The sequence below is a fragment of the Mirounga angustirostris genome, unplaced genomic scaffold (genome assembly GCF_029215605.1).
Source record: "Mirounga angustirostris isolate CCGP_5_RB_7025 unplaced genomic scaffold, mMirAng1.0.hap1 SCAF_8, whole genome shotgun sequence".
In the NCBI taxonomy this organism is placed as follows: domain Eukaryota; kingdom Metazoa; phylum Chordata; class Mammalia; order Carnivora; family Phocidae; genus Mirounga; species Mirounga angustirostris.
In genome coordinates, this window is record NW_026991716.1 from 30,239,747 (window position 1) to 30,259,194 (window position 19,448).

Sequence of the window (19,448 nt, forward strand, 5' to 3'; positions counted from 1 at the left end):
CAATGAAGGCCACATTCACAAGTTCCAAGTGGACATGCATTTTGGAGGGGGGGACACTATTCAACCCGGTACACATCTTCTTGGCCTTATGATTGCTGTCTTAGAGACCCTGTCTCGTTTTCTCACTGCCTCTCCCCTTTTGGTGTCTCTGTCTCTCTCTCCCTTCCCCTTTATCCGCTGTGCCCACCCCACCACCCCAGGACAACAGCCGCCGGGTGGACAACGTGTTGAAGCTGTGGATCATAGAGGCTCGGGAGCTGCCCCCCAAGAAGCGGTACTACTGTGAGCTCTGCCTGGATGACATGCTGTATGCGCGCACCACCTCCAAGCCCCGCTCGGCCTCAGGGGACACCGTCTTCTGGGGCGAGCACTTCGAGTTTAACAACCTGCCGGCTGTCCGCGCCCTGCGGCTACATCTGTACCGTGACTCAGACAAAAAGCGCAAGAAGGACAAGGCGGGCTATGTCGGCCTGGTGACTGTGCCTGTGGCCACCCTCGCTGGGCGCCACTTCACAGAGCAGTGGTACCCTGTCACCCTGCCGACGGGCAGCGGGGGCTCCGGGGGCATGGGGGGCTCAGGAGGGGGCGGGGGCTCGGGGAGTGGCTCAGGGGGCAAGGGCAAAGGAGGTTGCCCGGCTGTGCGACTGAAAGCGCGTTACCAGACAATGAGTATCCTGCCCATGGAGCTGTATAAGGAGTTTGCAGAGTATGTCACCAACCATTATCGGATGCTGTGTGCCGTACTGGAGCCCGCCCTGAATGTCAAGGGCAAGGAGGAGGTGGCCAGTGCACTGGTTCACATTCTGCAGAGTACGGGCAAGGCCAAGGTGAGTGCTGTGCCCTCAGGAACAGGTGACCTGGGAGTGGGCACTTGCTGGGGAGGGCGGGATAGTAAGGATAGGGCACTCTGTCTTCAGAATGAGCTTGGGTTGTACAGAGGCTGACCCTTGGATTTTCCCGGGCCTCAGGACTTCCTTTCAGACATGGCCATGTCTGAGGTGGACCGGTTCATGGAACGGGAGCACCTCATATTCCGCGAGAACACGCTTGCCACTAAAGCCATAGAAGAGTACATGAGACTGATTGGTCAGAAATACCTCAAGGATGCCATTGGTATGGCCCACCCTCAGGTCTTCTTCCTAAACCTACCAGATGCGCATCCCAACCCTAAACCTGGCTACTCCAGACCCCAAGTCACCCTTCCTCAGCTTGATGCTTCCAAGCCTAGAGTCCCCGGACTCCAGCCTCCAACCATGGGATTCCGAGATTCCCCAACCCAGGCAGCCCCCCTCCTTGCCCTTGGCAAGTGTGCCCACCCTCTGTTGTGCCCCCACCCCAGGGGAATTCATCCGTGCTCTGTATGAGTCTGAGGAGAACTGCGAGGTGGACCCCATCAAGTGCACGGCGTCCAGCCTGGCAGAGCACCAGGCCAACCTACGGATGTGCTGTGAGTTGGCCCTGTGCAAGGTGGTCAACTCCCACTGGTGAGACTGGGAACGCTGGGTGGGGGCCGGGTCTGGGGTCGTGTGTTCATCTGTTCATCCATCTGTCCATCCGCAAAGAGGACTGAGTACTGGTTATGGGCAAAGTGGTGTGCTGGGGGCTGTAAAGCAGACAGAGAGGAATGAGGCCTGGCCCTGCCCTGAGAGGGCCTCACCCAGAATGAATAGGGACAGAGTAGATAACACGGAAAGCCACAGAACAGCTGTAGTATGTGTGAAGTGCCACAGGGAAGGCTTCATGGAGGAGGTGTCCCCCGGGGCTGGGCTTTGAAGACTGGGTTGGGTTCTGATAATGTGGATATGGTGGGCAAAGGAGACATTGCAGGAGAAGGCTGTAGGACGGGCACATGCGTGAAGGTGAGCGGCCCAGGAGCTTTCCGGGGCCAGCAGTTAGCTCAGGTTTAATGGAACCCGTGGCTCCTAATGGAGAGTGGAAGAAGAGGTCCGGACAGGGGGGATGGAGTTAAAATCTGGAAGTCCTCAGCTGCCAGGCTAAGGAGATTGAGTTCACTGGTAGGTCATGGGATGCCATTAGTGGTGCTGGTGCCAAGAAGTATCACGAATGAGAAGATTAATCCTTAAGTGGTGTGGAGTGTGGGGAGTGACTGGAGTAGGGAGAGCGAAGTGCAGGCTAGTTGGAGGTGATTGTTGTTGGATGACATGCAGATCAGGATGGTGGCAGGGAGGGGAAAGGGGGCCCACTGTGAAGGCCCCTCTGAGGAAGGGATCAGCTGGAGTTGTCAACTGACTGGGAAGAAGAGAGCTTGTCTGTGGGGAGTCAAGGATGACTCAAGAGGCCATGAGGCTGGTGTTTGAGACCTGTGGCCTCATTGACAGAACCAGGGAAGTCAGGAGGAGGAGCTCATTGGAGGTGTGGGGGCGATGGTGAGCTCTGTTTTACACTACACGAGTCAGTTTAAGGTGTCAATGGGACACTGAAGTGGAACGGGGAGGTGGGGGAGTGAGCGCTGAGCCATTGCAGGGAGTGGGGATCATGCAGGGGCACCTTCATCCCCATTTCCCTGGAATCCAGAAGAGTTGGGGGGTCCGAGCTCCCTGTACCTCAAGTGACCCTCCATCTCTCTCCCATCTCTGTCTCTCCCTGGTGTCTGTTTTTCTTCTACTCCTCTCCTTGTCTCTCTCATACACCCTCCGTCCCTCTCCTGCATGTCTCTCTCCCCTCACCCTCTCTCCCCCTCCATTTCTCTCTCCCTGATCTGTTTCCTCTGCCATAGGCCTCTTCTTCCAGCAGCCTCCCGTCTTCCTGCTGCAGTCCTTCCCTCCCTGTCTCTCCCCGACTCTGTTTCCACACCCTCACCTCCTACCACCCCCCTCAGCATGTTCCCTGGAAGCTGAGGGTCTCTGGGGCTCAGTCCCGGTCTCTCTCTTTCTTTCTCTCTCTCTCTGTCTCCCTACCCCTTTCCCTCAGCGTGTTCCCGAGGGAGCTGAAGGAGGTGTTTGCATCTTGGCGACTGCGCTGCGCAGAGCGGGGCCGGGAGGACATCGCTGACAGGCTGATCAGCGCCTCGCTCTTCTTGCGCTTCCTCTGCCCAGCCATTATGTCGCCCAGTCTCTTTGGGCTCATGCAGGAGTACCCAGATGAGCAGACCTCACGAACCCTAACCCTCATCGCCAAGGTCATCCAAAACCTGGCCAACTTTTCCAAGTGAGGGAGGCCTCAGGCAGGGGTAGGGTGGGGCTGGGGGTGGGCAGGAAGGGTCTCCCGAGTCCCCCAGAGACCCTGAGATGGGTGGGAGTGAGGCCTTCTGTGTGTGTGACCTCTACCTTCTGGATGCCTTGGCCAGGTTTACCTCAAAGGAGGACTTTCTGGGATTCATGAATGAGTTTCTGGAGCTGGAGTGGGGTTCCATGCAGCAGTTCCTGTATGAGATCTCCAACCTGGACACGCTGACCAACAGTAGTAGCTTTGAGGGTTACATCGACTTGGGCCGAGAGCTCTCCACACTCCATGCCCTGCTCTGGGAGGTGCTGCCCCAGCTCAGTAAGGTCAGCAGATGCCCCTCTGCCCCCTCCCCAATGTCTCCAGAGGCTCCAGTGGCCTGAGAGACCACCCCCTGCACAGATTTTTTTCCCTTCCCTGTCCCCAGATGTGTCTCTACCACTCCCCCAGTTCAGACATCCTTCCCCCCGCCCCCCACACCCTCTGGGGCCCTCTTAGAGCTGGGTGCTTAGCCCCCAGGTAACAGCCTCATCCTTCCAGGAAGCCCTCCTGAAGCTGGGCCCACTGCCCCGGCTCCTCAATGACATCAGTACAGCTCTGAGGAACCCCAACATCCAAAGGCAGCCAAGCCGTCAGAGTGAGCGGCCCCGGCCTCAGCCTGTGGTGCTGCGGGGCCCATCGGCTGAGATGCAGGGCTACATGATGCGGGACCTCAACAGGTGAGTACCTGGGACCCCACACCTTTGCCCTAGGAGCCCCTACTTTTCTGTTCCGGATACGCTTCACTGGGCCCCAGTGCATCTCTCTAGGGCTTGAAAGAAAGGAACAAGAGGCAGGCTCTCAGAGAAAATGGTAAAGAGACAGGTTAGGTGGAGAGCTCTTTAAGGCCAGAGGGAGCAGGAATCTCCCAGCCCTGGGAAGAGTGACGGGGCTCCTCCGGCTCCAGCTTGTTGTAAGCCTGGGGCTTCCTGCTGCTAGCTCTGATTTGCCTAGTCCCTCCGCCTGCCCATGCCTGTCCCAGAGCCGAGGTGCTGCCAGACATGTTGGATCAGCCATGTACTATCCAAACATTGAACGATCTGTACTGGTTGGTAAATAAGCACTATCCCAGCCCCCCACCAGAACCGAGCAGACCTCGGTCACGATCCAGCACTGGAGAAGTAACATGGGGACCCTAGCAGGGCCTCCTGAGACCCAACATCCATTCCAATGTGGCGGCCTCAGCTGCTGCTTATTCTGCTGACCACCCTGCTTGTCCCTCCACCCTGGTCTCCCTCCATGATGCCATACCCATTCCACCATTCCCACCTCTTGTTCCATGCGTCCACGCCTTCTGCCCACCTCTCTCCTTCTGTCTGTCTGTGCTCGCCCCTCTTCCCATCTCTCTCCAGCTCCATCGACCTACAGTCCTTCATGGCTCGAGGCCTCAACAGGTGAGGGGCTCTCCCCTCCCCCGCCCCCTCTCCTCTCCTCTCTGCTCCCCCCCTCCCACTCCAGTGGCCTTCACCTTTCTCCTCTCCTCTTCTCCTCCATGCACCCTCATCAACTCCATATCTGCCCGGACCTGCCCCTCATCCCTCCTCTTGGTGCCCCCATCTCCCCTCCTCTAGGCCTCACTCCCTTCCTGGAGGGACCTTTTCCTTTCCTTTTTCCCATGTATCCCCTTCCCATGCTCCCTGCCGGCCCTCTCCAGAGCTGCCACCACCAGCTCCCCGCCCTTCCCTGCGGGTCCCACTTCTCACCCCAAGGCCTGTGCCAGACCACAGCAGGCTCAGTTGCCAGTGGCCGTGGCCTCACCTCCTGCTCGTATGCCCCTTTCCCTTCCCGCAGCTCTATGGACATGGCTCGCCTCCCTTCCCCAACCAAGGAAAAGCCACCCCCGCCACCCCCTGGTGGGGGTAAAGACCTGTTCTATGTAAGCCGTCCACCCCTGGCCCGGTCCTCGCCAGCATACTGCACAAGCAGCTCGGACATCACAGAGCCAGAGCAGAAGATGCTGAGCGTCAACAAGAGTGTCTCCATGCTGGATTTGCAGGGTGACGGGCCCGGCGGCCGCCTCAACAGCAGCAGTGTGTCCAACCTGGCGGCCGTTGGGGACCTGCTGCACTCAAGCCAGGCTTCCCTGACTGCAGCCTTGGGGCTGCGGCCTGCACCCGCTGGACGCCTCTCCCAGGGGAGTGGCTCGTCCATTACAGCAGCTGGCATGCGCCTCAGCCAGATGGGTGTCACCACGGACGGTGTCCCTGCCCAGCAACTGCGCATCCCCCTCTCCTTCCAGAACCCTCTCTTCCACATGGCTGCTGATGGGCCAGGCCCCCCAGGGGGCCACGGAGGGGGTGGTGGTCACGGCCCACCTTCCTCCCATCACCACCATCACCACCATCACCACCACCGAGGTGGAGAGCCTCCCGGGGACACCTTTGCCCCGTTCCATGGCTATAGCAAGAGTGAGGATCTCTCCTCAGGGGTCCCCAAGCCCCCTGCCGCTTCCATCCTTCACAGCCACAGCTACAGTGATGAGTTTGGACCCTCTGGCACTGACTTCACCCGTCGGCAGCTCTCACTCCAGGACAACCTGCAGCACATGCTGTCCCCTCCTCAGATCACCATTGGTCCCCAGAGGCCTGCCCCCTCAGGGCCCGGAGGTGGGAGCGGCGGTGGGGGCAGTGGTGGGGGTGGCGGGGGCCAACCGCCTCCATTGCAGAGGGGCAAGTCTCAGCAGTTGACGGTCAGCGCTGCCCAGAAACCCCGGCCATCCAGTGGGAATCTGTTGCAGTCACCGGAGCCGAGCTATGGCCCCGCCCGTCCGCGGCAACAGAGCCTCAGCAAAGAGGGCAGCATTGGGGGCAGCGGGGGCAGCGGTGGCGGAGGGGGTGGGGGGCTCAAGCCCTCCATCACCAAGCAGGTATGTGAGGGTGGGAGGAAGGCCAAATGGGTGAGGAATAGGGAGGGAAGGAGGAAGTGGGTTGGGGAGGTGGGGGCAGCATAGTCTGGGGTTTGAAATTATAGTGTTCTCACCTCCTTTCATTCATTAAACAAATTGTATATAGAGTCCCTGCTACGTGCCATGTCCTGTTCTAGGCACTGTGGGTTTGACAGTGAACGCCACACAAACCCTGCCCTGGTGGAGTTCGCCTCTCCAGAGGGGAGACATGATAAATAAATAGCATTCACAAGGGCATCAACACTAGAGCAGGGGAACAAGACTGGGATGGTCATCTCCTTTGGCAGCACTCTCTCCTCCTAAATGCACCCTGCCTTCTCCCACCTTTCCTCTCTCTTCACCTCCACCTTGCCCCATCCCAGCATTCTCAGGCGCCATCCACGCTGAACCCCACCATGCCAGCGTCCGAGCGGACGGTGGCCTGGGTCTCCAACATGCCTCACCTGTCAGCTGACATTGAGAGTGCCCACATCGAGCGAGAAGAGTACAAGCTCAAGGAGTACTCTAAGTCGATGGATGAGAGCCGACTGGACAGGGTACGCTGGGCCCCTGACCTTCCTGTTACCCACAGGGGAAGCCTCTAGACGCTTTTCAGGGAAGCACCAGGGGTCAAGTAGTTACAGTAGAAAGAAGAAGAGACAAAGACCTGATCCCCTTTCTTGAGAAGGCTTCAATCTTCTAGGGGAGGCTGGGCACACACAGTCTGTTGGAAAGCCAACTTCCAACTTTATTTTGTGGCTTCTATGCATCATAGACAGTTTGCAGAGAAATATTTTATGTTATAGCTTATTTCCGTGTTCCTCCCCAGGGAGAACATAAGCCCTGGCTCCTATGACTACTCAGGAAAGGGAGGGCTGCTCTACCAGCAGTGTGAACTGCTAAATTGGGTGGGGGGCAGAGGGGTTGCAGTTGTACTACAAATGATGTCTAGCTTACCCAGTCATCGTCCCACCGGCATAGGTGACAGAGGGTCGGTGTTGGAAAAGTGGTGTGTATTGGCCCATGTGTCGAAAGACCAGACTCTCAGCTGGTGGTGACCCAGAGCAAAAGACAGCAAGAGCTCAGGGACACACACAGATAACTTAGCAGAAAGTTCCTTGGGGAAGCTGTCGCTACAAGGACTCTGAAGAAGAGGGTGGCTGTAGGATTAGCTTAATGTAAAGACTGTAGGGCCCCAACTTGGGGGGAGCAGAGAGAGGTTTCTTGGGAGCTGTGGTCTTTGAGCATAGGAAAATGTTGGGACTGATCTAGATGGACTTGGTGTAGCAAGTTCCCTGAGAGAAGTAGGCCCTAATGCCCCAAGGTAGCCACCTTAGGTAATAAATAACATCTCTCTTTTGTGTCTAGAATGGGGTTGATTATGTATGTGTCCTCCTTGGAGAATGAGCAAATACTCTCTCAAACCATTTTTTCTGTTCTATGGCTCAGATGAGCTATTTTTGTTGAGGAAGGCTCTAGACTAGGACCGTCCAGTAGAATTTTCTGCAGTAATGAGAAATGTTCTATGATCTGCACTGTCCAGTATGATAACCACTGGCCACATGTGATGTAATTGAGGAATTAAATGTTTAGTTTTATTTACATTTTAAATAGCCATACATAGCTAGCGGCTACTGTATTGGATAGCACACAGCTCTAGACTCTAGAGCCAATAGGGCAGGTAAAATGACTCTCTTGTGCCCTTCTAGCCCCAGAATTCCGGGATCATTATCAACAGAGAGGCAGTCCTACATTCTCAGCCTGGACTTGTTTGAAGCCCAGACCCGTGATCCCACATAGCTTCTCCTTATCCGATGTCTTTTCTTCCTGGGTCTCCCCCATGTGATCTGGTTGGATTGAGGAATCACCTTAATCTTTCATTTCTGGGTACGGTCACTCAAGGTGTGTCCTTGAGTCTGTCTAGGTTCTTATGTGGTCCTCATGTGTCCAGATTTACATGTGAGGGTAGGTATATACTTCTCAGGGTATGGGAGCATATGACCTTGGTCCATTTTAAAGGAGCCTTAGTTAGCTCCATAGAACGTCAAACGCCACCGTGTCTGGTATGATCAGCAGGCAGGGAAAGGGCTGCAGAAGGCAGTTGGGATGTCCCTCACCATGCAGTGGCTGCATGGTAGTCAAGGACAGAGACTGGGTGGTGGGGTTAGGGTGAGGCACCCCTCACAGTGCGGGGTCGTGTGCCCGGCGGGCAGGTGAAGGAGTATGAGGAGGAGATCCACTCACTGAAGGAGCGGCTGCACATGTCCAACCGGAAGCTAGAAGAGTATGAGCGGAGGCTGCTGTCCCAGGAAGAGCAGACCAGCAAAATCTTGATGCAGTATCAGGCCCGACTGGAGCAGAGCGAGAAGAGGCTAAGGCAGCAACAGGTGGAGAAGGATTCGCAGATCAAAAGCATCATTGGCAGGTGAGGGGCGGCCTGGGGAGGGGTAGCAAGGGAGAGCCTGAGGCTGAAGAGAGCCAGTGAGCTTCCCCTCCAGCTTCCAGCCCCAAACTCAGGACACCATGAGGAAAGCCCACGACCCTGCTCCCAGAGATTGCCACTCACTCACCAATCACCAAATGGGGAGAAATTTCTTGCTTAATGCATAAATGTTCTCTCCTGATAGAGTAACTTCTGAAGGCCTTGAAAAATGTGCCTGTTACTGTCCATCACTATGTGTCTGGCCCCAGCCTAGGCTGGGACTCCCCACTGGTTATTCTCAATCCAGCCTGTGATGTTCTCCCCAAAACCAAGCAGAGATTCCCTAGCCAGAGTAGGCCCTAGCCATCCCTATCCTCGGTAAACCCTCTCCAGCCCTGAAAAGATGTTCTGTTAGAAAGTGAATGACCCTTCTTTTAGCGTGTGAACATTTTCAACTGCTCTGCCAAGCCCTGGCCTCCAAAGAAGGTGTCTCAGCAAGGGGGTCAGCTATCCTGAGAAGTGGATGGGACCCCAGGCCCCACTCTAACCAGAGCCAGTCCCGTTTTGGTCCACTCTGAATGTAGCTTTGAGTAAGATTAATTAGAAGAAAAAGGCTTGACTTGAAACTTATTTTGAAACCCTGCTCTAATGGATATCCTTGCTGAGAAATCACCTTGAGAATTTTCATCAAAGGCAGGGAGGTGGTGGGAATGATGACTGTAGAGACCCCTCTTGGGCTAGGGGGCATCCCAGGGGAGGCACTGGAGGTATCCTAGGTTCAGTCAGGTAGAATGGGACATGGAAGCCAGGCCTTCAGCCACAGAGGGGCTGTGGGAGGGCACTGTCCTGAATGGGAAGATGTAGGGCTTAGGGGGTGTCTGGGTGGTAGAGGTCTTTGAGGCCCAGAAAGTGGTCCTTAGCAGGGAAATGTGAGGATCCCTGAGAGGAAGGTTAACACAGGGAGTCTTTTGGGTTGTAACAATGGAAGGATTCTGAGGGCAGAGGAGAAGGACGCCCGAGGCTTTTCCAGAGAACTACAGGGGTTCCCCAGGATCAGGAGTTCCACCGGCAGGCTCCAAGCCCGTGCCCGCCACTAACCCCACTGAAGCCCGTCCCTTCAGGCTGATGCTGGTGGAGGAGGAGCTGCGCCGGGACCACCCCGCCATGCCTGAGCCGCTGCCCGAACCCAAGAAGAGGCTGCTCGACGCTCAGGTGGAAATTACAATGTCATTTATCTTCTCCGTGTCCCATCCCCATCCATCCCACTGTCCTTCGTGCACTCACTGCACCAGCCACCCAGCCCCATTTCCATCTGTCTCCCACTGTCCTCTGTTTGTCCACTGGCTGCTTCTGGCAGCCCCCCCAGTGACCCCATCTTCATCCCATCGTCTGTGCCTTTGTCACTCCTGGCAGTGTCAGCCCCACCCCTGTGCCTTCCTGCCCCATGTTTCCCACTCCTGTCTGGGTCTTGGAACATCCACCAGAACCTCAGTCTCTCTGCCCCCGGACCCCACCCAGTTCCCGGCACCCCTGCCCCATCTTGTGCCTGCTCCTGTTCACATCAGGGAGTTCAGCTTCCTGAGCTCTCCTTGAGCCAGAAGGGCTAGAGGCTGTAGTTTGCTGGAACAGAGTATGAGTTCTAGCTTCTCAGGCTCTGAATGGCCCCCATCACCTCTATTCTCTTCGCTTCTCAATTTTCCTGTCTCCTGGGCAGCTTCTGAATAGCTTCCTCTTCTGACTCTTTAGCTCTTGAAGGCCCCTCCCACCCCATAAACTCTCCTTTCTTCGGTATTTAAATGCAGTGAAGGCCTCTGGCCTGTCCCTCTGTTCCTCACACCTGTCCAGCTCTCCAGCTCCCTGCTGCCCTCCCTCTCTTCTCAGCCAGCTTTTGGGACCTCCCTCCTGCACCCTTACCCCTTGCTCTCCCCAATTCTGCTCACTTTCCCACCCATGCTCCTCCTTCCTCTGCTCTGACCGCCAGGCTTCCCCACCACTACCACTAAGGCTCCTGACCCCATGACCCCACTCTCTCCCCCTGCAGCTCCTCATCAGGTAATTCTCCTGGTTCCGCTTTGACCACGGGCGGAGGACACAGGGGGAGGTGACTCCGGACCACTGCAGGTTGGTCGTGAAGCCCACTCCCCTCCGACTCTCTGGAGCCTCTCCCCACCGCTCCCCCCCCATTGCTGCTCTCCACACCCGAGAACCTCCACAGACCTACCATCCTGACACCTTCTGCACAGACCCATTTCCAAGCCACTGCCCAGAGAAGCACTTCTTGCTGCTCCCGGAACTGTTCAGTGACACCCTGCCAACACCAAGCATTTTACCCTGGACAGGCCCAGCACAACCCCACATCTCCTTCGATAGAACCCACTACCCAGCCTCCTCTTAGTCCTCTTCCTCTGCCTCTCCAGTGTATGTCTGTCACCCCCCATTTCACCAGAGCGTCCTTGGGAGTTGGGACGTTGGGGGTGGGGCTTGTTAAGGGGTGGCTGTGATGATGGGTTGGGGGACCCTGGCTAGAGGGGCTGTGCTGACTGCAGCAGGTAGGTGGGGTTTCCTCTTCCTTCCCTAACCTTGGTTCTCCACGCCTCCTTCCACCCCTCACCGGTTCCTCTCTTCCTCTTCCCTTACATCTGAAGTAGAAGGCATCTGCAGCTCCTGTTGGGCCCCACTGGGTGGTAATTAAGGGTAAGCTAACTCAGGAAGACTTTGGGAGGGGGCACTGGAAAGAATGCTCTTCAGGATGTCAGGATATTAGGCAGGGTGAGTGGAACAAGAAGAAACAAAAAAAGGAGGCTTGACAGATGTTAGGACACAGACTGGCCCATGTGGCGTGGGAGTTGGAAGTGGGGTGAGCCGTCTTCCTAGATAAGATCATGGGCTCAGTAGCCATGTGGATTCCCAGGCAGAGATGCCAGGAACAGCATGTTAAGTAATCTCTCTATTCTTCTTGTCAGAGCTCACTCCCCCTCTCCCGCCACCCAGTGGCCTTGCTGTATGCACAGTCCTACCTAAAAACCAGTAAATGTGAATCTGTCAGCCACTGACATCATTTCTGAGGTGCTTTCTTTTCTGTGGGACTGATCTGCAGTGGGCAGTGGCTCCTCACATTGTAATTTTAACTCTCTGCCTGCCCAGCCTCTCTGTCAAAGTAGTTAGTGATCTGTAAACAGATGCTGAAAGGCACCAGGGGACCTCACCATTTAAAGGACTCCTGCAGTGAATTCTTTTGTAAAATGAATAATGGTACCCTCATTTATCTACTTTCTAAATTTGGGTCCATGGGGGTGTAGGGGGCATGCCTATGTTCTGTTGCCAGCAGACAAGCAGAGAGGAGGGAATCTGAGGTTCCCTTCCCCTGCTCTCCTGCCATACTCAGGATCCCCTACCATACGTAATTTCCTCTCTCCCGCTGACTTGGGGAAAGTGTACGAGATGCTCAGCAAGCTAAGGGGGAGGCTTTGCTTAAGGCTGGGGTTTTGGTGACCTTCTGAGAGGTGAGTTCTTTGATTTGGAAGGGAGAGCTGATCTGGGAGCCTCTACTTGGAATGTTTTTGTATCCCACAGAGATATGGTTACACATAACAGGCCTAAATGCCCCGTGGCCCAGGAAATAACTTGGACACTTTTTAAATCACTTTTAGGTATGGGTCCCTCTGCAGTGCATTCATTGGCTTAAAAATTAATTTTGTGCCTGTATTTTAAAAAGCCAAGTGAGCGACCAGAAGTGTAGTAGAGGTGGCTTCCTTCTCTCCCAGCAGAGGAACAGAAGCCAGAGCTGAGGGCAGGAGGCAGGAGCTAGCTGGTCCAGGGGTGGGAGTAGGGTCTGGTACCCCTCTCCCTCTAACCGCGATCCCAGGGAGAGGGATTGAAAGGAACATGGGGGTGGAAAGGAATGAAGCAGTTCTGCTTCCTGGGGACACAGAGATGGAGGCATGCTGTGCCTCTGCAGACACTCCTAGTCATTTCTGCCCTTAGCACGAGACAGGCAGCCCTCCCCCAGTGTTTTTACCATCACCCATCACTTCCCTGAATCCATCGCCCCCCACCGCCCAGTACAGTTAAACCTAATTTGGAAAGTTATATTCGAGAAGATGACCACTCTGAACAAGTGACAAAACTGAACAGCAGTGTCTATTTAATGAAATGCATGTCTTCAAAATACGTACAGTAAGTAGGACTCGATGAACAAGGCTTTTCCACTGGAGGCCCTCAGGGAGCATGCATTAATGAATAGATAGGATTCAAAAGTCTGTTGGCTGGTACCCTCCTACAGACACGTTTCCACTATTAATTTGCTTAGTACACCCTTTTTTCAGAGCTAAAGGAAAACGCAAGCCCAGTTTTTGTTCAAATTATGAAAAAAGTCCAAATCCATGGGGGTTTGGATTAATGAGGTTTTGCTGTACTGCCTCCCCTTGTTCCCTCAACACAAAGTTCCTACCTCAGATTGGGGGTGGGCTGGGAGGGGGTTCCACGAGGAGGAGGGAGGCTGGGTAGGGGAAGATACAGGGGGTTAGGCCGGGGGTAAGATAGGAACTTGTTTCTTTTGAACTGGTTTCCTGGTATGACTCCCTGGGTTGAAGGCCCATTAGGAGTCAGGGGGTGAGATTCTCTTCTCCCTGATCCCAGAAGATGTAACTTCTACTGCAGGTGAGAAAAAAATAGGAGGATGGGGGTGGGGGGTTGTCCTGGGGGCAGGGAGGGGGACATGGTTTATGGAGTGGGCTGGTTATGGCGGGGGGCCCATGGCTAAGGGGGCTGGCACCCAGGCCCCCGCGAAGCGTCTCAATAAGTCCGCGCTCTCCTCTTTGGTGTCTTGCAGGAGAGGCAGCTTCCCCCCTTGGGTCCAACAAACCCGCGTGTGACGCTGGCCCCACCTTGGAACGGCCTGGCCCCCCCAGCACCGCCCCCCCCACCCCGGCTGCAGATCACCGAGAACGGCGAGTTCCGAAACACCGCAGACCACTAGCCCACCCAGCATCACAGACCTTCTCCCTCCCCATGCACCCCACCCTGGAATAGCACCCACCACCAGGACTGGATGTCGCCGAGGGACAGTGGGATTGCCTCCCTGAATGCCTCCTTGGGGGGCACCAATCCCCCACCCCCACTGCACCATTTCCAGGGGGGAAGAGTGCGGACCCTTAGCTGTCCCCTTTTCCTTCCTGTTGGGGTGCCGCCCCCTGTGACCCCCAGGGACCCTTGCCCCAGGACACCACCTACCCCACACAGACCCCTTCACTCTGGGGTGCTATCCCCATCCTCTGCCTCATCGTTCCCCTGAGCACTGGGGGACAGACCCTCACCCCCACCCTGGGGGTGTGGCACCTCCAAACTTTCAACTTCAGGGTGATTTTTTAGCAGTAACCAGAGCTGACAATCTAACTCCCCTCCACCGCCCCATTTTGGCCTCCCCTGTCCCCTTTGTTATGGGGAGGGGACCCCGGGTGAGGGGGCCCTATTACCCCTTGATTTCTCAGGAGCGTCTGGGGGGGCTCAGCACGCACAAACTCCTTCTCCTACTACTCTTAAATTTACTCCCTCCCCACCCAGAACCCAGATGGGGTGGAGGGGCCACCGGGGCAGGGAGGGGGCGGCAAGGGGGGAACGGGAGTTGTCTCCCCTTCCTCCCACACCTGATCTGCTCTTGGCTGGTCCCAGAGCGGGGTGAGGGGGCTTATGCCCCCCCCTCCCCCAGTGTGTTGGGTGGGGTGGAATTGAAGTTAGGGTGAGGGGTTAGGGTCTAGGAGGATGTGTGTGTTAGGGAGGATAGACTAGTTGATCTGCCCTACCCTGATACACACAGCCCCCCTCGCTCCTCCCCTCTCTCTTCTAGGTCTCTACTTCCAGGGGGAGGGGGGAACTTACTCTAGGAAAAGCCATGTCTCCCTCCCCCAGGGTGGGGGGACCTGTGTTGGAGGAGGGGTGTTGGGGGCCCCCTTCCATGACTCTGTCCCCCCGGGGGAGGTAGGACAGGGCTGGGCTTCCCTCTCATCCTCCCCCCTCCCCAATCTCCCTCCACCTCCCTCCCTCCCGCCAGCTCCACAATTTTTCGGTGTTTCTCTGTACATAGCTCTCTGGCGGGATAGGGGAGGTAGGATGGATGGGGTTTAGGGTGGGTAGGTCATGGGAGGGGAGAAGCCCCTCCGTGGCACCCCCTCTTTCCTGACTGCTGTCCCCTACCCAGCCTTGCCCCCTCATCCCTTCTTGCGTTTGGTATTGAGACTCTTTCCAGACTTCACCCTTCTTTCTTTTGTATGGACAGTTCCTCTTCAGTCCCATCCCCCTACACACATACACCCAGCCGGGGCCAAATTTATACTTATATAAAAGTTGTAAATATGTGAAATTTTATCCCTGTGCCCTTTCCTTGCTTTCCCAACTTCAGACCCTACCCCTGGACCCCCTTTCCTCCTCTCTTTGGCTGTTGTAATTATCTGGGGTTTGTACTGTACATATCGGGGGTGTGTGTGTGTGGGCTGGGGGCAACCCCTCTGTACAGAGCTTCCTGGCCCCCTCCCCCCCCACCCTTCCCTCCCCCTCCACCACCCTAAGGGTAGGGAGATGCTCTTCCTACCTGTTTTATTTTGTTTTCTCGTTATCCCTCCCTACCCTATCCCACCCCACTCCCCGCCTTCTCTGTCCTCCACCACTATCCCTTTTTCTCCACTCCCAGCCCCATTTCCTTTTTTTCTGGAGTGTGTGGTGAAACAGAAAAATCATGTTTAATAAACGGAGATTGTTCTTTTATCGCTGTGCTGACTTTCCTAAGTTGGGACCTCCAGACGGACGAGCAGGGTCCTGCTTTTTGACAGGAAGCTGACAGCCTGGGAGAAACTATATCCCTGCATGATCCCAAAGTCTCCTCCAGAGTATCATTCTCCCACCCAGCGACGAGATTTATTCTGGTTTTGAGCAGGGGTTGTACACTGGCCAAGCTTACCCAATCTCGCTGTCCCCTCACCACTGCTCCCCTTAGTCCTAATGAGTAAAGAGGCCAGGGAACAGGAACATTATCTGATAAAAAATTCCAAGTATAATATCTGCAGACACACATATACATATATATTTAGTAATTGCCTAGAAATAAGGTTTATTTAATTGCTGGTTAAAATGCTCCCGTAGGGAATGGAGGAAAGAACTCGGTTCCTCAGCAAATCTTGAGTTCTAATCCCAGGCCCATCACTTGCCAGCCTCGGTTTCCCCCAGGAAACAGCACACCAACACCTACCTTGCAGGGCTGGGGGAGGAAACAAGGTGATGCGGACAATGGCTGGCCCACACAATAGGTGCCCACTTAATCTCGCCTTCTCAGCACCTAGCAGGGGGCGGGCGCTATATTTAATCACCCTCAGGGTTTACGGGTCGCCCCCTCCTTCCGGGCTGTGGTCTCTCGAGCCCTGGCTAGCCGTCCTCCCACAGGAGCCGCCACCCCGTCCGCGGCCGCGCGGGGGTCAGAGACCTCCTGCCAGCACCGCCTTCTCGCCCGCGCAACCAATCAACACGAGGCTTGTAGGCCACCGCCTTCCGATTGGCTGCGGCTCTGGCACCGCCCACCGTACCTGACGTTGGCGTCCGGCGGGAAGGCGGCGGCTTCCGGCCCGGGACTGAGCGGTGTCCGCGGACGCGCTCCGACCCCTTGCCGCCTGTGTACCGGCGGGGGCGTGGCGGCGGGAAGGGCATCCCTGCTGGTGCCCACGGTCTCCCGGCGGCCGCGGCTTCCCTGGAGTCGGGCCCTCTGGGCACCGTGAGAAGGAGTGGAGCGGCGCGCGGGAGCCGTCCGGGGCCGGCGAGGTCAGGCGCGTGGCTGAAAGGACCTCCTCAGCTTCCTCCACAGGCCCTGGAAGTGAAACCCCGGTTGGTCTTTTGTTGTGGTCGTTTAGTTTTTCTTTTCTTGGTGGGGGAGTGCGCGGGACTGATCTGCGGAAACCACCACTGACTGAGAAGTTTCCACAGGTTCGGTTGGGGAGGCGGGTGTTGTGTGAGGAGACGTGGTTGCCCTTATCCAGAGCTTCTGTGACCCCCGTCTCTTTCCTCCACAGCCTTCATCCCGCTGGGGGTCCGCCCCCAGCCCCTCATCTCCTGTATTTGATCCTCTGGGATCTCTCTCTTTCTGAGGCGGCCATATGGATACCTCGACGCCCATGCCCCCCGTTCCCCCCTCCCCGACCTGCAACCCTGCCCCACGGACAATCCAGATCGAGTTCCCGCAGCATAGCTCAGTGCTGCTGGAAGCCCTGAACCGCCACAGGCTAGAGGGAAAGTTCTGTGATGTGTCCCTCTTGGTGCAGGGCCGGGAACTTAGGGCGCACAAAGCAGTGTTGGCTGCTGCCTCTCCTTACTTCCATGACAAACTTCTTCTGGGGGATGCGCCACGTCTCACTCTGCCCAGCGTCATTGAAGCTGATGCCTTCGAGGGGCTGCTCCAGCTCATTTATTCAGGGCGCCTCCGTCTGCCACTGGATGCTCTCCCTGCCCACCTCCTTGTGGCCAGTGGCCTCCAGATGTGGCAAGTAGTAGATCAGTGCTCAGAGATTCTTAGAGAACTAGAAACCTCAGGGGGTGGAATTTCAACCCGTGGGGCGACCTCTTACCACACACTTCTTTCCACCACATCCTCTCCAGGAGGCTGGTGCATTCGCTCTTCCCCTTTCCAGACCCCAGTGCAGTCTTCCACCTCTACCGAGAGCCCCGTTTTAGGGGAGGGGAGTGAACTGGGAGATGTGTTACAGATTCAAGTTGAAGAAGAGGAGGAGGAGGAGGAGGAAGAAGAAGAAGAAGATGAGGAGGAGGACCAGGGGTCAGCAGCACCCTCTCAGACACCTCAGCCTCAGAGAGTATCAGGGGCTTTTCCCTGTCCTCATGGATCACACCCACTGCCTATATCCACTACTCCCCGCAGGGTTTCAGAGGGCGAGAGTGCACCACTTGAGCCACCTACCCCTCATACTGCACTGCCCCCCAAAGTCTTCTACATTAAGCAGGAACCCTCTGAGCCTAAAGAAGAGATATCAGGAGGTGGAACTCAGTCTGGAGGAACAAAGGAGGAGACCAAAGTGTTTCCTGGAGGGGACACTGAAGGGAATGGAGAGCTAGGGTTCTCACTGCCCTCAGGAGCAGGGGCAGCATATGGAGGAGGAGGTCCATCCTGGAAACCAGTGGATCTTCATGGGAATGAAATCCTGTCAGGGGGTGGGGGACCTGGGGGGGCAGGACAGGCTGTGCATGGGCCTGTCAAGTTAGGAGGTACACCCCCTGCCGATGGGAAACGCTTTGGTTGCTTGTGTGGGAAGCGGTTTGCAGTAAAGCCAAAGCGTGATCGGCACATCATGCTGACCTTCAGCCTTCGGCCCTTTGGCTGTGGCATCTGCAATAAGCGCTTCAAGCTGAAGCACCATCTGACAGAACATATGAAGACCCATGCTGGAGCCCTGCATGCCTGCCCCCATTGTGGCCGTCGGTTCCGAGTCCATGCCTGTTTCCTTCGCCATCGGGACCTATGTAAGGGCCAGGGTTGGGCCACCGCTCACTGGACTTACAACTGACTGCTGAGGCCGTACACTAATTTCTAGGATAAGAGAGCCACTGCTGCTGATGGATACTTTGCCCTCACAACCATCACACCCCTCTTCTGGATCTTGTAATCATGCCAAGAAGATCTATATATTCTGGATATCTTGTTCTTAAGTGTGGGCATCAACCTGGCAGATTTGGGAACTCAGATATCTCCTCTCCAGGTTTTTGCAAACCACCCCATAGGAAGGTGGTTTACAAGGCATACATAAATTGATCACTTGCCCATAATAGACCTTTCATAAAGGAAGCCAGATTTCAGATTAGAAGTTTTGTTTGGTGAGAAGAGTTACAGCAAAAAGATGTAAAAATGTTTCATTTGGTCTCCATGAGGTGTTAAAGGAGCTGGTCTCCATGTAGGGATGTTTGATTCCAAGGTCTAATAATTCAGAAACTAATAATGTTCTCGTCTCCCTTGTCATTGCTGAAATGATTTAGGCAGAGTTCTTTTTAAGTACTCTTAAAAAGAAAGAGTACTTTCTTTTGTTCGGTCTTTCCAGAAGCCTCTCAGAAGCCTCTTGCTCTGCACCTTCCCAACACTTCTGTTTTTAATTTTGTAGTTAAGCACTTTAACAAATTGAGCATTCCATGTGTCATTCTTAGAATCCTCTTTTTAATAGAGGATATTCCCTCAACAGCCTGTGCCTCTTGTTTATCTTTGTCTACCACTGATCACCCATATACTGATCACAGTGATTGGAATGTGACCAGTGAACTCAGGAGATGGCCACTGACCTAAAATGCTCTCAGGGTAGCACCACTGTTGAACAAGTGGCTGTTGTCAGAGGCTGAGACAGCACATAACAGAAGGCTGAAGAGTATCTGCACAGTAGGACCACACCCCCTTCCTTTCCTTCCCGCTCACATGATAGGCCCTTTGTTGAGAGAGAAAAAAGTAGATACTGGAATGGGGAGATTGTGACAGTTTACTTAATTTCTTCAAATAAACTTTGCTCTGAAACCTAAGCTGACAATGGACTGGATTGAGTAATTTACGTGGGAGAGACAGCATAAAAACAGTTGCAAAGACTTGGATGTGTTCCTTATGTGGCAGGGTTATGTTGATGGGGGAAGAATGGGATGGTTTCACACCGGTGCAGAGAACACTGTCCTGGATGTCAGTGGGCCAGATTCTAGGCCCTGACCTGCCACTAAATGATCTCAGATAAGTTATCTTTCAGAGTATGAACTGGGGGTTTTTGTGGGGTGGTATGTATCTCCTCATTGGTTCTCTTGTCTTTTTATTTTTAAAGGAGTTGGTTCACATGACCTTTACCTATAATGTTGTCTGACTTTATGTATAATACATGTTTCGTTGTGGTTTGGTTTGTTCTACAA

The 19,448-nt window shown here is 55.2% G+C and overlaps 2 protein-coding genes across 2 annotated transcripts in view; both read left to right on the forward strand.

Moving 5' to 3' along the window:
* The window catches only part of SYNGAP1 (synaptic Ras GTPase activating protein 1), a 33,246-nt gene extending 17,902 nt beyond the window's left edge, over positions 1 to 15,344 (forward strand). Inside the window, exons 8-18 of the mRNA XM_064597469.1 lie at positions 201 to 827; positions 969 to 1,113; positions 1,340 to 1,484; positions 2,932 to 3,168; positions 3,308 to 3,509; positions 3,724 to 3,902; positions 5,014 to 6,088; positions 6,490 to 6,663; positions 8,320 to 8,531; positions 9,650 to 9,740; positions 13,360 to 15,344. Of these exons, the coding sequence (XP_064453539.1) occupies positions 201 to 827; positions 969 to 1,113; positions 1,340 to 1,484; positions 2,932 to 3,168; positions 3,308 to 3,509; positions 3,724 to 3,902; positions 5,014 to 6,088; positions 6,490 to 6,663; positions 8,320 to 8,531; positions 9,650 to 9,740; positions 13,360 to 13,506 (3,234 nt within the window). The 3' untranslated portion in view covers positions 13,507 to 15,344. The remainder of the gene's footprint in view (positions 1 to 200; positions 828 to 968; positions 1,114 to 1,339; positions 1,485 to 2,931; positions 3,169 to 3,307; positions 3,510 to 3,723; positions 3,903 to 5,013; positions 6,089 to 6,489; positions 6,664 to 8,319; positions 8,532 to 9,649; positions 9,741 to 13,359) is intronic.
* A 589-nt stretch (positions 15,345 to 15,933) lies between these two features.
* Positions 15,934 to 19,071, forward strand: ZBTB9 (zinc finger and BTB domain containing 9). The gene is made up of 2 exons (XM_045866708.3): positions 15,934 to 16,394; positions 16,580 to 19,071. The coding sequence occupies exon 2, from the start codon at positions 16,664 to 16,666 to the stop codon at positions 18,080 to 18,082; it is 1,419 nt and encodes a 472-aa protein (XP_045722664.1). The 5' UTR covers positions 15,934 to 16,394; positions 16,580 to 16,663; the 3' UTR covers positions 18,083 to 19,071.
* Positions 19,072 to 19,448: the final 377 nt, after the last annotated feature.